This window comes from Acinonyx jubatus, chromosome B2, assembly GCF_027475565.1.
Source record: "Acinonyx jubatus isolate Ajub_Pintada_27869175 chromosome B2, VMU_Ajub_asm_v1.0, whole genome shotgun sequence".
NCBI classification, from domain to species: domain Eukaryota; kingdom Metazoa; phylum Chordata; class Mammalia; order Carnivora; family Felidae; genus Acinonyx; species Acinonyx jubatus.
The window spans coordinates 131,179,329-131,196,381 of NC_069385.1; the positions used below are offsets into that span (position 1 = coordinate 131,179,329).

Genomic DNA, 17,053 nt, shown 5'->3' on the forward strand with positions numbered 1-17,053 from the left:
AATGAGAGAAGAGAGTGCACATAAAACGCTTAGCATAGCGACTAACTGATACTAAGCACTTGCAAACGGAGGCTTTTATTTTCATAAGCGATAGCCCTACATCTAGCCACTTTTCACAGACTTCCAGAAAAACACACACAGACACATGCAAGGAGAATAAGCCAAGCCAAATTCACTGATTAGAACACGCATGATATGACGTAGCATGCAGAAATCTAGAGGCTGGTAGAATTTCCCCCGAGCCTTAGGAATCAAAATTGGTACAATAAATGCTCTGTACACCATGCTAACCCATGGGGATCTGGATTGCCTGCTCTGTACAGGTGGAAATCACGATGAGGCTGCTAAGTGGGACCAGCAGAGAAACACATCTGTGCCAGCTCATGCTTCATTACTTCAGACAGCTCCCTTTCAAAAAGCTATCTGGTCATTCAATTCTGATGTCTTTTGTCCTGTTCGATGGATGAAGACGAGAGCAAAGACAGCAAGTTTTAATGACTTCCTTCTCGATAGGTACAGAATAAACAATCTTTCCCTCTTGGCAGCAAAGAGGCCCAAGCTTAGAAGAAGAGCTGTCTCTCTCCCTCTCTCTAGGAGTCCGCCATCTTGTATCAGCCCGATGCTAAGTATGTACGCATTCCCCTTGCTTGGGTAGAATCTTTTAAATAGTTAACTATTGGAAATAGCCCTATGCCAGAAAACGGAGGAAACTGTGGGTGAATGTGGATTCCTGCAGATAAATCCTAACTACTAAGGCATGCTTTCTGCATTTAGCAGATGTTAAGTGAAGCTCCTAGCACAGATGTCCCAACCTATAGAGAAACTGTCCTTTTCCAAAGGAAGGGGCCATTGAGGTCTTAAGGCCCCAGAGTGAGAGGCCCGCATCATTTACGAACATACTGGCACAATGGCATCCTATAAATGGGAGTGTCAGCATTTCATCCCCTATCTGCCCCAGAGTGTGATGTCCTGAGATTGAACCCGTTCCATCTCAGCACCCCGAGACAAGACTGGATTCACTGCTCAGCAACCTTCACATATGAGATTATGGCCTGCATACCAATGGCAAAACAGATCCTACGTGTGCCCTCCGCGTGGCATCCAGAGCCTCTCAGGAAGCCTGTGCAGACACGCTGGGATGGAATGCCTGATGCCGGCTCCAGGATGCCCAGGTTAGATCAGAAGCACGGCAACTGTCAGCGAGTATGAAGATAATCAGGACTGAAGTCACACCTTTTGGTTCAGCAGAGGCCAGCAGCCTGAATTTTTGTTGGTGAGCTGCAAGGGTAGGATCCAGCGTGTCACGTCTAATAACTTTCCTGTCTGAAGTCTGATGTGCTAAGAGATCCGGGCTGCTCACGTTAAAAGCTGGGTTCCCAATGCCTTCCGTAGCCTCTCTATCTTCTTTAACTAGAGCAAAACAAGGAGGTCAGAAGATCATTCTAAAGCAAAATGTATTCCAATGACAAGCAGAAAATTCCTCCCAGTAATTCTTGTGCGGAAAGACTCAAGTGTATCATCCTCAAATGTCACCAAAACAGAATTAGGTTAAAATTAACTCTTAAAAAAAAAAAAAGAATAAATGATTAAAATAATTACAAATTGCACCCTGACAAGCAAGAGCAAAATTTCGCCCACAGCCATTTGTCTGTAATTAGTTAATTAATCCTTACACAAATTATGAGCAATAACTCATCAAGCAAGGCTCACCCATCAGAAATTCAGCCGACTTGGATTTCTTCTGCTTAGTTTGCTTCAGAGCCTTCTGCCGAAACTTCTGGAGGGAAATTGTTAAATGAATAAATTAGCTAAAGAATGAAGATCATCATTTATGATCCACAACTAACACAGGATTTTAAATATGGGATGGCATTGAAATGTCATTTAATTTACATCTCTCCTAAAGGGGTCAAACACTAATTGAACAACAGAAGTGGAAGAATTAAATAAAAGAGGATAAGAAAAGTTAATACAAATGCCAAATGAAGGTCACGTTCAAATACTTTGTTTTTATCATTTTTAATTAATGCAAAGGGCCCTCAACAAATTAAGGACACTAGCCAATTTGCACAGAGAAGCTTGCACTGCAGGATTGACAGGAATTCAGACAGTGCTATGATGCCATTTCATTTCAGCGAGATAGAATGATCTTGTAGAAAACGTGCTCAGCGTTGGTGCTTGCTTGTGTCCATATTTGTTTTAAACTGCTAAGTTCCAGCGTGTGAATTAATTCCTTCTTGAAATCTAACCAGGGATAAACATGATCCAAAATTTCAGCAAAAGTCAAAATGATGTGAAATGCCAGAGTTTCATAGTCTCCTGGGACTTACACAAATTTCATAAAATGCCACCTCACTGAAAACCAGAATTCATTACGTGACTGGGAAAGCCATTAATATGAGAATGCATAATAAATGTTCAAAAATGAAAATGAATAGCCAGAAATATTATTAGAGTCCTCAGACTCCTACAAGTTCCAAATGAATCCTTGATAACTGTCAGACTAAATTTTAAAAATATCCGTGGTGGAAATGCTCAAGTTTCAGATTAAATTATAAAATTTAGGTTAGCCATAAGCCAAAGAGCCAGAAAGATAAAGCATGTAGAAATGAGCAAGCCACGGTTACATGTAAAGATGGCGTATCAGACAACGCATCAAATCAAGTTTCTGACGACTGGATTCAGAATAACAAAATGTCATGTCCATTTTACAACCCTGTGTCATTGCTTTTACTAGATCTCCTGGAGCTTCTAACATTGCCATTTTGCGTTACAGTGTTTGGAAAAAATCCGACTTCTTTTTAAAAACCTCTTTCCTTATTCTTATAAATATCAGAAAGCAATTAAATCATAATACAACAGGTTGCATAAATAGCCTGGTATCATAAAAGCATGTTAAAGATTTAGGAGCAAATAGTCCACGTAGCCAACCCAAATGCAGGACCTGTTTTTCTGAGAATCTCCTCTTTGAAACATAAGGCAAATAGTGTGCAATAGGTTTAAAACAAAATGTATTTAATGTGACTGTAAACGAAATCAAGGAAAAACATGTACTCCAGAGATCTTTTTTCTAAAAAGGTGGTGAAGAGAGCCCCACAGGGGTAAAAATCACAATCCCGCCCACCAAAAAAAAATTTCTAGTATTTCGAGATTTTCTTTTAAAGGAAATGCATAATGACTCTTATTTAGACAAAAGTCCAATAATTGTAAAGACTTTTTTCTTGCTTTCAGGAATTCTGATATTTCTTTTTAACATCCACTGTCAAAGTAGCGTGATGTATTCTGTGCAATTGCTCTATTTAAAAGATAAAAATAGCATCGCAACCTGATAGAAATCCTAAGATGTGTAGTATTAGGGTCGTGTATGAAAATGTACGCTGAAATCACAAGAGAGAATACATTTCACTAATTTACATCCCTTCTCAACTTTTAAATTAAACGCAGAAGACGACAGGCACTAAAAACTCGGTAAACTTTTACAAACAGTAGTTCAGAACTGCAAGAATGTTCCCACATTTAGGAAGACAGGGGGTGAAGTATGATTTTTTTTTTCACAGCCTCCATCTAAAGTGGCAGCAGGTAGGAGTCTTCTTGACGTGGTTCAGTAATCCTGCGACGTCAACTCCTTTCAGATCCAGTTAAACACGCTTTTAAGTAGATGGATGTGGCCTATTAATAGACCTCATCTCCTTACTAAGGGCTTCACATGAAATTATGTGCTTTCTCTCGAATGTTTAAAAAGGTCTCAAAGATATTTTTTTCACGAGTTCACGTATTTAAAAGGAAGGCCAAGTCTGATTGTACACACCAGAGATAAATTCTTGGAGGGGATTAGCAAGTGAGGGATTGTATTTTGTGACCTCTTTACTACTAACACATGTTCGAGAGGAAACGGGCAGTGATTTCCCAGTGCTCTCCTTGGCCAATTCCTTTCCGCTTTCCTCTCTACACATGGGCACCTTTAAAGGGGGTAAATTGCACCTTCAACCACCCCACCTCGATTAGATGCCCTCCTTCCTGATGAGATTTTCTCTCCCCAGCTCGTGCAAACGAACCTTTGCTTCTATTTCACATTAATGCCTTCATTCTTTGCCACTGGTTAAGTTAGCTTATTTATGGAACTTGTTATTATTCTTAATAAGCTCACATCAACCTATTAAATATGTATATGGCATTTCAAAAATCAAATCGAGAAACAAAATTTGATCATCAGTACCTTCCTGCTTCTCACTGATACCTACTTAGTCCTGAAGAAAAGCAGAATGTTTAGAATCTTGACCAAACCAACACAGATAGGCCTGATGTCTTTTATTTTTCTGCCCTTTACGTTGCTATTTCATTGCTATAACCTAACTCTACATCAAATCAAAGCAAGCAGTTTCTGGGAACACGTTTGTTTTGCGTGTGTGCTTAAATAGTGCTGAATCCGGTCTTTCAAACATGTTTTGTTAAGATTATCCCCCTAAATATGGAATACGTACTGTGGAAGAAAGCAAGAAATACTTTGTGATTTGAACAGAGGGGAAAAGAAAAAAAGAAGGAAAACAAAAACAAAAACACCTGCCTGGAATTGGTAAGACCTGACAGTGTTTTGGACAATACACATCCTCTTCGTCCAAAAGAACAACAAATGCCTTTTCATGCAACATGGTCAACTTGAAAAAATAATAATTGTAATAATACCGCGACAGAGTCGAGAACACGAACAACAACAAACTCATTTATAACCAGTGGCGAGCCACACGTAGGAAGTTTTTTAAAAAATGTGATTGTCGTCGGGAGGAATGGGGTCCCCCCCAGCGCAGCGCTCAGCTCGGCTTGCAGTCAAAGCCATGGCCGAGGGGCGCGGCCAGCCTGGTGGGCACAGACCAGCAAGAAAGTGAATACTGCATACTGCACAGATCATCGCTCGGTTCAGGGCAGTCAGATTGCATCTGGGATCAACCGATCGTGCGTGATGAAACCGTCAGCCCTCATTTGTGTCTAGCTGTTTTCCTCTGTCCGGCTGTAAACAAGGCCGGCTGGGGGTTGTCGGCCTCCCCTCGCGTGCGCGGGGACACCTCACAGTCCGACCTCGCCAGGGGCCTCTGCGCGCACCAAACAGTTCCATCTTCCGGACAGCGGTTCCAGAGCACGACCGGCAAGTCACAATGTGAGGCCACTTAGGAGTGACAGAGTCAGGGCCTCCTTTCAGAAACATGCCTTAGATTCCTACACATTCTGGCAGGGCACGTCTCTTCCATGAAATTAATTTAGGTGTTCCTGACATGAACAACTGTGTTTTTTCATTGTTGTTGTTGTGTTGTTTTGTTTTGTTTTGTGTTTTCCAGCAGACTAGCTCAGCAGATTCATCTTGTTGGGGAGGAGGGAGTGGTGGAGATTGTTTTCGTCGTTTCACTGCTGTGGGGCTTTGCTTGGATCAGCCAGAAAACAAAACCAAAAAAAAAAAAAAATAGACATGGATAGAAATACTGTGGATCTGGTCCACCTCCAGGAACCCAATCATGCCTGAATTGCTGGGAGGAGTGTGATGATGGTAAACAGGAACAGGTATGTTGGCTTCTGTTCTCACCCACTTGGGCCACATTGCTGCCTTTACAATAAAGCAAAAGACTGTCTTGAAGGAATGGCATCTCAGTCCTAAAAGGCAGGGGCTGTCATTGAAGCCATTTTCCTGGGCAAGTGGCAAAAAGGTAACATTTAGTATTCACTACACTGAGTTCTCCTAGCCAGCTGGTCGGTCCCTGTTAAGACTTTCACTTATGCAGCTTGAGCTGGAACCTTTTTTGTTCTCCCGGTCTATTACTTTGTCTATTTAAGGGATAACAGCCAAAGTGAAACAGCTTGCAATTTGCACCTGTCTGCTCTGAACATTCCATGTTGGATTATATAGAGAGCAAACTCTTCATTGCTAATGAGAACAAGACTGGGTAAGGCTGAATGCAGTTTTGTTGGGGGACCTCCCCTTTTCTAAATAATTTGATAGGGACCACCATATTCTCGTGTTTTAGAATTCCTAGAGTAAAAAAAAAAAATGCAACTCAGAAAAAATGCAGTGAAGTTGTGTATTCTTTAAAGGAAAATTTAAATGCCATGTAACTAAGAATTAAATCAGCATTCAATTGTCTCAGATGAGAGAGAAAAACTTTAAACGCTAGGTTCTTTCCAAATTGTTGTAAGCACAAAATACCTAGAGAGACCCTTAATTTATAAAATTGGCCATGAAAAAAAAGTTGATAAAAAAAATTGGGGGATGTTACAGGAGAAAGACTGGTTTGGGAAATAATATTGAGTGTCTGAAAGTGAACCAACGCTCTCTGCTTGTATTATCTTTGAACTTTTAATTGACTGGATGGAAAATAAAAATTCAAGTGACTGAGTTCCAAATCATACCTAGATAGATGTATATGTGATATCATCATGCAAATCACAGAGCACATTCTCCACAAATGCAAAAGTGCCAGCCCATGATTCTCTCCAACCTTTTCTGGAAGTCCTCTGCAGCCCCCTTAGCTCTGAGGAGTTATATCAGTGAGCCACCATCTATTTTTAAAGAATGTAAATTAAGTGAAAGAACTTGAAGTAAGGCATATGACATTTTCCCAAACCTTGTGGATATTTTTTTTAAAAAAATCATAATAATAATGTTCAGATAATTTTCCAAAATATCCTTGAAGACTATCCAAAATTTAGTAAAATCTATGTATGTATAAATTAAATATATACATGCACATATATACACATACACAGAATATATACTGAATATATATGAGAACAATGTAATATGCTGAATATATATAAACTATATATATATATCCACACACACACACACACATATATATATAGAATATATATTGAAAATATATTGAAACAGAATAACAGGATATATATATATATACACATTATATATATATACATGATATGTATATATATATATATATACATGATATATATATACATGATATGTATATATATATACATATATATATTTGTGTGACATTTGGATTCCAGAAATCCCTCACATTGGCACCTTCTGTTACAGTGCTAACTGCTACGGCGACAAGCTTAATGAAGCCAAGGTGGTCACAAATATTGTTTCACTTGTAACTTCTATAGTTCACTGTGGCTGCTGGCCCACATCTTGCCTGACAGATAACGTCCCAGCTCGTCAGTGATGGACCCTCTCATGCGACTTTAGGAGTTCTGTCAGCCACGGCCGAGTCTGGTCAGGTCAAAGGGTTGAGCCATGTGTAATTCAGAACAGAGGAGGTCCCACGGTCTCGCCACAAAAACAATTACACTACTTATTTCGCTCTAGCCCTTGCCCCAAACTCACAAGCCTCACATTTTCAGGGCAGTCAACCTAATTCTGCCCCTGGGCGATAAGCCACATGAAAATATGTGCTGCTGTGTTTATAAATCTAATCAAAAATAGAAACAGTGGACGGGCTCAGTGAGGTCCTATTATGGATCATGGGAATCCCTGGAAATTCTGAAGGCACTTTTGTTTGACTTCCGTAGACTCTCTTTTGCTATTACATTGTCTGCTACACTTCGTTAATCATCCTCTTTACTCGTGAGTGCTACCAAGGAAGCTAAATTTCTGCTCACTCCTCCTGTACTTTTCAAGTCCATGGATGATATTATGAAAAATAAAGCTTGAAAGGCTGCTTTTAAAGGAAAAAATCAGAAGAGGGAACTACGGTTATAGGCATCTTACCTCTCTATCCATGTTCTCGGCCCCTTGCCCTTGGCGATGCACAGATTTAAATCAAGTCCCCCTAAAAAAGACAAATAATATGTAAAAAGTAGAATAGGGGCGCCTGGGTGGCTCAGTCGGTTGGGCGTCTGACTTCAGCTCAGGTCATGATCTCGTGGTCCATGAGACCGAGCCCCGCGTCGGGCTCTGTGCTGACAGCTCGGAGCCTGGAGCCTGCTTCCGATTCTGTGTCTCCCTCTCTCTGGCCCTCCCCCCGCTCACACTCTGTCTCACTCTCTCTCTCTCGAAAATAAGTAAACATTAAAAAGAAAAAATACTTTTTTTAAGTAAAATAAATTCGTCTGACCAGGAGGGATATGAAGCAATTTGGGGCTAGAGAGCTAGGATGTTACTTAATGGTCCCTTAAACACTCCGTGTCGAGCCAACAGATTTTGATTTGGGGTCCTGTTTTTATTGTTGTTCCAGACTTCTACTAAACTGAGTCAGTGAATATTCACAAAACGGTTTACGAAAGTAATGCGTGGGAAAAATTCAGACTTGATTAAAACAGTCCAACCTTCCTGTTGTATGCCAAGAGGTGACTAACTCAGACTGCCCTGAAATTATGCTAAAAATGTGCTGTTGAGGCTTTCGTTAGCTGTACTACATTATCTCTTTAAAAAACAGGATCCAGGGTCGCAACTGTCAAAAATAGATAACGTCTGATAAAGTCCATGACAAGTATATGCACTTAAGGACCAAGCAGATTAAATTCTGAGAACTTCATCCACCAAAGATGCGTACACAAATTTTCGTGAAAGGCAGTGTGGGATAAATTATCAGGTTTAATCTGCCAGTGATTACATTTGATATTGTTTCAGTTGAGAAAAATACTGCCCTAGAACACAGTCTGGGACCAGATGATTATAAAAATACATGGAAATAATAATAAGTGAGAATTTTTTTAACGAGCAATGTAGTCCCAGCATTTATTAGATTATCATAAGCATTCGCCGAAAGAGCCTTTTAAACTTGGAATTTGCCCTTTCAAAATGGTTATCAGTATTTGGCAGTAAAACAAAGTACATCATGTATGAATGATACAGGGGACACATTTTGATTTTTTTTTAATTTGGAGAGCTCTCAATCGTAGTTTTAAAAAGTCACTTCACAATGTGCGTATGAGCTCTTCTATGGCTAACAATGTTGAAAAATGAAAGATCTCAGTCCTTCCAGTGTTAATTGTAAAACGTACTCGTTTATGTCTGAGTAACATAAAAGATTCAAAGATTATATTGACTACATCCTAAAATGAGGGAAGTGCGTACAAAAGTTTTTAAAGGAAAAGAGTCCATATCAAAATGAGGAAATTTTAGCCAAATAGCAGAAGTTGGAGTTTGATTTGCTTATTTTTGCCACCGCACAGGGACCGAAGTGTATTCAAAAGCACGTATTTCCGAGCACTGTTATTCTAAGGGTTAAGATTTGTCTTTAAGATACCTGTGATTTGTAAATTGTCTCATGTTATTGTCATCATAAATGTTATCTTGCAGGCATACAATCCAAACTGTACGAGCCAAAAAAACACAAGGTGCCTCTACTCACGTCAAGTTAGTGCTCAGGAAACTTTCAAGTAAGGCAAACCACTTCTCTCCCTTCACAGCAGGCTGCATTTTAGACATCTTTATGCACAGATACTTAGAATGCGATAGAATACAGTATGAATCAGTAACATCATGAAATGAGGTCAGAATCTTTACATTGTCTCATGTAAAATTATGACGTTAAACCCGGAAAGTGGTTTGATAGGACCAAGTCGTGTGTCATATAAAAAGCAGCTCTCTCTGGAGAAGTAAAACATTCCCCTGTCTCATGAGAAAAGGGTGTGGCCTGGCATTCCTCTCTGCTTGGGAATCTCTGGTAGCTTAGATCAAGCATGATTTGCAATAAAGAGTCTCAGTCTCTGTGTATCCACGAGCTGGAATGTGGGAGTCAGATCCCTCACAGCTGGGTCAGATCCCTTACAACCTGCAGAATAGAGGCATTGAAGAACAATCGTCACCCCCCCCCACCACCCCCCCCGCCCCGCCCCGCCCCAGAGACCTATCAGTGAACATGTGACCAGGCTGTAGGACATAACAATGATGTGGGCAAGGTGTCTTTGCTAGTCTAAATACTGACACACAAATGCATATTCCCAGTGCAAATTCTAGGAATTTAACTCGCAGGCCTCCAAGATGGGAAGGAATTGTCCAAAGCCAAAGGTCGGTTCCTAAGTGCTGTGGCAAAGGCGGGGGGGGGGCGGGGGGGGGTTGGTGCTGGTGAATGGAGAACTAGGCGTGAGGCAAGTTCTAGGGGCCCCAGATGCTGAATCAGTGAGAAAGATGCTCAGGCAGCAATAATGGACTCTGAGGAACAGGCAGGATTAGGAGTTAAATAGAAAGAGAGAGTTGGAAAAACACTATGAGCACAGACTGCTAAACGAAAGTGAGAATAAGTTCGTAGAACAGCGAGTAGAATCTGTCAGCAAATAATCATTTCAACAAGTTAGTAATTCATGAGTCGCCACCACACCCTCTAAAAAATTGATCACTCATGTAAGTGGCAAAAAATGGAGCCAATCAAAGAACTGATGTATTTGCTGAACTGTCTGTATATCTACATTTTCAGGAACAGCCCAAAACAGCTTCCTTCTTAAGAGGAAAGGAGAATAAATAACAGTTATAAATACTAGGCATTTACCAAAAACCTTGGTTTAGGCCTTTCAGGGGCGTTGGATTTAATGAACTAATGGACGCCATTACAAACTTCTCACTGTGACTACAAATCTGGACCACGGTGTAGCATGTCAGTTGCAACACAAGTGAACGACCGTGGCAATCGATTTAAAAGCCAGTCTCAAAGTTGCAAGCAGGTTTATAACTGCACTATCACCTGCTTATAAGGAACCTGTTGGCCACCTTCTGTTGAGCCTGGGTTAATAACCACCTGCTAATTTGTATAGTCGCTGGTGGTTTTTTTTGTTGTTCGTTTAAGTGCTGATTTTAAAATGGCTTTCCCTGAAATTGTTGACCTTGTATTGCAAATTAAATCCTGGAATTGCCAAATCTCTGACAACTGGTTCATTGCTTCCAGAGAAGGGAATTAACATGGCTACAGCTGTCATTCCATTGCATTTTTCTTCTCAAGCAGACCAGCAAGGGCAAAGATGGTGTTAGACAGAGGTCGCAAGCCAGATTCTGTCTGCAAACGTGTTTTGTTTGACCTCCACGGTGATTTAAAACATATTGAGCCTCTATTTAAAAATAAGAAAACTGCCGTAAAAATCTGACTCCTGGCTTCTCTTGGAAAATTAAAAAATTTGGCAAGCGAGGGTCAACGTCCATGGTGAGCTGTGGAAGCATGCTCTCTAGGCAGTGCTCTCCTGGTCTACAGTCCACGTTCTCCCTGTTGCAACCCACAAACCAACATGTAAGTTCCGTAAGGTCAGAACTTATTTAATTCATTGTTACATCCTCAGAACCTAGAACAGAGCCTGGCAAGTAGTGCGTGCTCGAGAAATATTTAATGTCGGATGAAATGATCTCTGGACACACAGGTAACTTGAATGGGTGGCATTAAAACGATAGGAATGTTCCTACGGGCACCTGGGTGGTTCAGTCAGTTAAGTGTCCTGCTCTTGATTTCGGCTCAGGTCATGATCCCAGGGTCGGGGCAGTGAGTCCTGCATCAGGCTCCTCACTGAGCATGGAACCTGCTTGAGATTCTCTCTCTCTCTCTCTCTCTCTCTCTCTCTCTCTCTCTCTGTCTCTCTCCGTGTCCCTCTCCCCTGCTCACACTGTCTTTCTAAAAAACAAAAAATAATAATAGTTAATTAATTTTAAAAAAGACAATGGGCACGTCCAGGAATTGTCACAATGCATGTCTCAGTTAAAAACAAAAATCTGTGGGGACACCTGGGTGACTCAGTCAGTTAAGCATCTGCCTTTGGCTCAGGTCTTGATCTCACAGTTCGTGAGTTCGAGCCCCGCGTCGAGCTCTGTGCTGACAGCTCGGAGTCCGGAGCCTGTTTCGGGTTCCTTGTCTTCCTCTCTCTCTGCCCCTCCCCTGCTCATACTGTCTCTCTTTCTCTCTCTAAAACAAATAAACATTTAAAAAATTATCTAAAAAATATATGCAGGTCATTGGGGCGCCTGGGTGGCTCAGTTGGTTGAGCGTCCAACTTCAGCTCAGGTCATGATCTCACAGCTTGTGGGCTCAAGCCCCACATCAGGCTCTGTGCTGATGGCTCAGAGCCCGGAGGCTGCTTCAGATTCTGTGTCTCCCCCTCTCTCTGCCCTTCCCCCACTCATGCTCTGTCTCTCTCTGTCTCAAAAATAAATAAATATTAAAAAGATTTGTTTTTTAATCTGTGCAGGTCAAATAAATTCTGCCAGTGCTCGGGCAGAAAGAGACAAACTACCTGCCTATCATTCTGCTCGCCCTGCTGTTTTTCTTATAAAGAAATATTTCTCTGTATCCCTGCTACTATCAAAAAAGTAGGGCCACAAGCATCAGGGCAAATGAGAGTGAACACAGACCCAGACATTTCACTCATTTATATTTCTTGGTCTGGCGCCTGCAGGCATCTGGATTTGAAACTTCTGGAACAGGGACAGGAGTAGGTCTCCCACCCATGATACCAAGCTGCTCTTACCACATTCTCCCCTCATCCTGCTCAGTAGGTTCTGCACTACAGCCTACATCTACGTTAGAGAATAAATCAAAAGTGGAATACAAAACCTTCCCTGGAAAGTCACGAAACCTAAAACACACTATTGCTTTAAATAGCATAACAGTGTGGCACGAACTTGTGTTTACAGCTCGAAAGGCATTGGTTCAGCTTTCTTGCTCGTGGGGAAGGTGCTTAACCTCGAAAAGTCTCCAATTAGTCTGCATAATGGTTGAGAAAATTTAAAAACTATGCATGTCAGACTCCTGGCTGCCACTTAGGGTATAGAAAGCTGGAAAGGTGTTGCTCCCAAACATAAAGCAGGATATATCCTGAATATCTACAAATTGACAACTTTTCTGAAACCCACCAGAGAGCTGAAGTCATGGCATATTCTCCTAACCCAAAATCTAGGCAAAGGCAGGTGCTCCGAAGGAGTAACAGGTTGCGGGTATGTGCTTACTGAGGCACATGCAAGGCCCCCACAGAAGCCGGTAAAAATTCAGCTGCAAATGGCAAACAAGTCTCTAAAGTCTGAATGTGATCTAGTGTGAGAATATAGAACTCAAGGGATTGAGGGATCATCAAACACAAGGGGCATTCACACCCATTCACAGACACTTCTCCATGGACCTCCTGGGTTCTCAGAAGAAAGACTGGGAACAAGGCAAGAGTTCAGAGCAGTGGTGCTAAACAGGGAACAATTATACCTCCAAGAGGAAATTATGCAACATCTGGAGACATTTTTTAAAGTTCATTTTTTTTTGAGAGAAAGAGAGAGTCCAAGTGGGAAAGGAGTAGAGAGCAAGAGGGAGACACAGAATCCCAAGGAGGCTCCAGGCCTGAGCTGTCAGCACAGAGCCTGACGTGGGGCTCAAACCCACACACCATGAGATCATGACCTTAGCCAAAGTCTGATGCTTAACCAACTGAGCCACCCAGGCGCCCTAACATTTTTAATTGACATATCTGGGAGGGGGGGTGCTATTTGTACCCTGTGGTTAGAGGCCAGGAATGTTGCTAACCATTGGCTGTGCATAGACTAGCACCCTATTACAAAGAACTACCCAATCCAAAACTGCAGTTGAGAACCACTGGTCGAGAAATTCTCCTTTGTTATGGAAAGAAGCCACTGCAGAAAAGCACTAAGCCCCACCTGGATACTCCACCTTTTTCTCCTCTCAGACACAAAAGCCTTACTTTCTGGGAAACAGCAGCAAACGCTTTTGCCCCCCACTTCCCAACAAGGTTATGACCCATTGCAGCTGGGAGAAGAGAACACAAAAATACCCTCTTGCCCTGGGATGGGGGCAAGAAAACATCCTGGCCCAAACTACTAGAAGTGTCCTATCGCAGAAAGAGAGACAGGATCTGAGATGGCCCCATCCTTGGGACCCAGAGACACAGCAGCTTCCAGGGGGGACTACTCACACCCCCCACCCCGACCATCAGGCGACTGGGCGTTGAGCCGCAGGTAACATCAAAGCACAGCGGGGAGACCAGAAAAGATATGAATAGAGATGCTCCCTTGCGTGCAGTCACAAGGGAAAGACTTCGACTTGAAGCTGGAGGAGACACTGAGCAAATTTCAAAAACCACCAACCATTCTAAGCATAAGTTAAGGCCAGAGGAATCCCAAGCCTGTGGGGTGCTGATGATATAACCATAACGGCAAAAAAAATGCAAACCCAGTTCAAGTGCTGGCTAGACCGACCAAGCCTCCCACGTGGAAAGACCAGCAAAATAAAAGACAGGCCGTTGCCGGCTGCGAATAACATCTGCCTCACTCTCTACCGTCCCGCCCAGGACGACCTACTTTCAAGTAACGTTAGGTGGCAAACAGAGAAGCAAGGGAAAATAAGATAAAACACTTCCGTCCGAAAGATAAAATGATCAATAAAAAAATGGACTCAGACACAACCAAGATGTGGGATCTGTCAGAGAATTTAAAATAATTGGATCGGAGCGCCTGGGTGGCTCAGTCGGTCAACCGTCTGACTTCAGCTCAGGTCATGATCTCACAGTTCGTGAGTTCGAGCCCCGCATTGGGCTCTATACTGACAGCTCAGAGCCTGGAGTCTGCTGCAGATTCTGTGTCTCCCTCTCTCTCTGCCCCTTCCCTGCTCATGCTCTGTCTCTCTCTGTCTCAAAAATAAGTAAACATTAAAAAAAATTTTAAATAATTAGATAAAGTGACGTCACTGAGACGGCAACATGGGTCATCCCTGACTTCAGTCCCCCTCAGGAAAAGAACAACCAGCAACCTCCGTAGGCAAGACACCATTGTGCAAATCTTAAAACCCAGGGGGTGAGGCCAAAGTACACCCCAGACAACAGAGCCCAAGGATGCCATTAGAAAAATAAGAGGGGCGACTGGGTGGCTCAGATGGTTAAGCGTCCGACTTTGGCTTAGGTCGTAATCCCACAGTTCATGAGTTCAAGCCCCACGTGGGGCTCATTGCTGTCAGCGCAGAGCCTGCTTTGGATCCTCTGTTCCCCCCTCTCTCTGCCCCTCCCCCGTGCTCTCTCTCTCTCTCTTTCAAAACTAAATAAGTATTTAAAAAAAAATAAGAGGAGTAATTTCATTGACTTCATCAACCCTCCCCCAGGTCAGCCTAATGTCTAACAGACAGGGATTTCCTGGGCCTGCAGTTTCTCCAGTGGGAAAAAGAGAACCACGGTGGACATCAACTTTTCAAGCATTGAGGGATGCTTCCTGGGAGGCTCACTTAGGTCTCACCTAAAGAGCATCCCTGGGGGAATCTGTGGAGCTCAAAAACTGGGGAAATCAGACAGAGATGGAGAAGGGGATGAGGCTTATCGTCACCATTGCTCAGGTATCAGTGGACTGTGTCAGTTGTTGTATGTTGTGGATCCCTGTGTCTCCACCTTCCCAGGAATCTCAGTTGGCAGGTCTGCCTGATTTTAATCCCCAGCCAAAGGGCTGTGCTGCCATGGGGCATATCCTCTGGCCCAACCGGGCAAGGGTGCAAACTTGCAGGCCCACCCAACTGCTGAGCAAAGCCTCCAGTTCTGCCCCACAGGGAAGCATGGCCACAGACACCTAGAAGGAGCAAATCACATTCTAGGACCTGCCTGGGCAGGAAGCCACGCCAGCAGCCTTGCCCAATTTTTATTTTTTTAATATGAAATTTATTGTCAAATTGGTTTCCATACAACACCCGGAGCTCATCCCCACAGGTGCCCTGCTCAATGCCCATCACCACCCCCGCCCCATCAACCCTCAGTTTATTCTCAGTTTTTAAGAGTCTCTTATGGTTTGGCTCCCTCCCTCTCTAACTTTTTTTTTCTTTCCCCTCCTCCATGGTCTTCTGTTAAGTTTCTCAGGATCCACATAAGAGTGAAAACATATGGTATCTGTCTTTCTCTGTATGGCTTATTTCACTTAGCATCACACTCTCCAGTTCCATCCACGTTGCTACAAAGGGCCATATTTCATTCTTTCTCATTGCCAAGTAGTATTCCATTGTGTATATAAACCACAATTTCTTTATCAGTTGATGGACATTTAGGCTCTTTCCATAATTTGGCTATTGTTGAAAGTGCTGCTATAAACATTGGGGTGAGCATAGCTTCTGGCCCTGCATAATCAAGGAGCCTGAGCAGTACCCCCAAGAAGTCGAAAGCCCAACCTACAGTAATACCCAGCCTACAATCTCACCCAACAGTGAAGCCCAGCGTATGGTCCCACTTGATTGTTGAATATGAACTGTGACCTTAGCCAGGCAGAGTCCAGGCAATGACCCTGGCCAATCACGGAGAAACACCTGTGGGCCTACCCAACCAGGCATCGCAGACAGTGACCTTGCCCAACTGTAGAGTACAGTCTCCAGCCCCGCATAACTGGAGGTTCCATCTGACCGGAGAAACTGACCAGCAACCATGCCCAGCTGCAAAGTACAGCCAAGGGCCTGCTTGATCACAAAGCCCAGCTTGTAGCCACACCTAACTCCAGAGTACAGTGGGTGGCCCCAGCTGATCACAGAACACTGCCTGAGGCACCATCCAACCGTAAAGCCTGACCTATGACCCTGTCTGAACAGAGTACCCGTGGTCCCATTCAGTAGAAAAGCATAGCCTGAGGCTCTACACAACCAAGATGTTGGAGCACAACCCACAGCCTTGCCTAGTCTTGGATTCCAACCGGTTGCACTACCCTCTAAGGGATTAGAGCCTGTAACCAACCCAATCAGAGGTAATGGAGAGCCAGGTAGGGGCCCCACCTTACTATAGAAATAGCTAGCAGCTACATCCAACCAGTGACCCACCAAGTAGCCTGGCTTGAATACAGAGCTCAACCCATGAAACCCAGCCAGCGGCACCCCTCCTCCACCCCCCACCTCAGACTATGGACAGTAGGCTTGCCGAACTAAAAACCCAAATAGTAAGGCTTGCGTGCCCATGTATGCTAGCAGCTGACCAGCCTAGTACCCCAAGCTGAGGTAACAGGTGAAGATCTTTCCCTACTAAAATAAGCCTGTAAAGTCTGGAAGAAGAGACTCGTTTATCAAATATGCAGATTCTAATGCAAAAATAAAAAGATCTTGGAGAATCAGGTAAACGTCGTGCCACCAAAGGAAACTTAAAAAACTTCAATAACTGACCCTAAAGAAATAGAGAT

The 17,053-nt window shown here is 43.0% G+C and overlaps 1 protein-coding gene across 1 annotated transcript in view; it reads right to left on the reverse strand.

Moving 5' to 3' along the window:
• The window catches only part of LOC106971974 (uncharacterized), a 328,414-nt gene that overhangs the window by 278,080 nt on the left and 33,281 nt on the right, over positions 1-17,053 (reverse strand). The window contains exons 2-4 of the mRNA XM_053223149.1: positions 7,721-7,781; positions 1,711-1,777; positions 1,234-1,410 (exon numbers count right to left, since the gene is read on the reverse strand). Coding sequence (XP_053079124.1) covers positions 1,234-1,410; positions 1,711-1,777; positions 7,721-7,732 — 256 coding nt within the window. The 5' untranslated portion in view covers positions 7,733-7,781. The remainder of the gene's footprint in view (positions 1-1,233; positions 1,411-1,710; positions 1,778-7,720; positions 7,782-17,053) is intronic.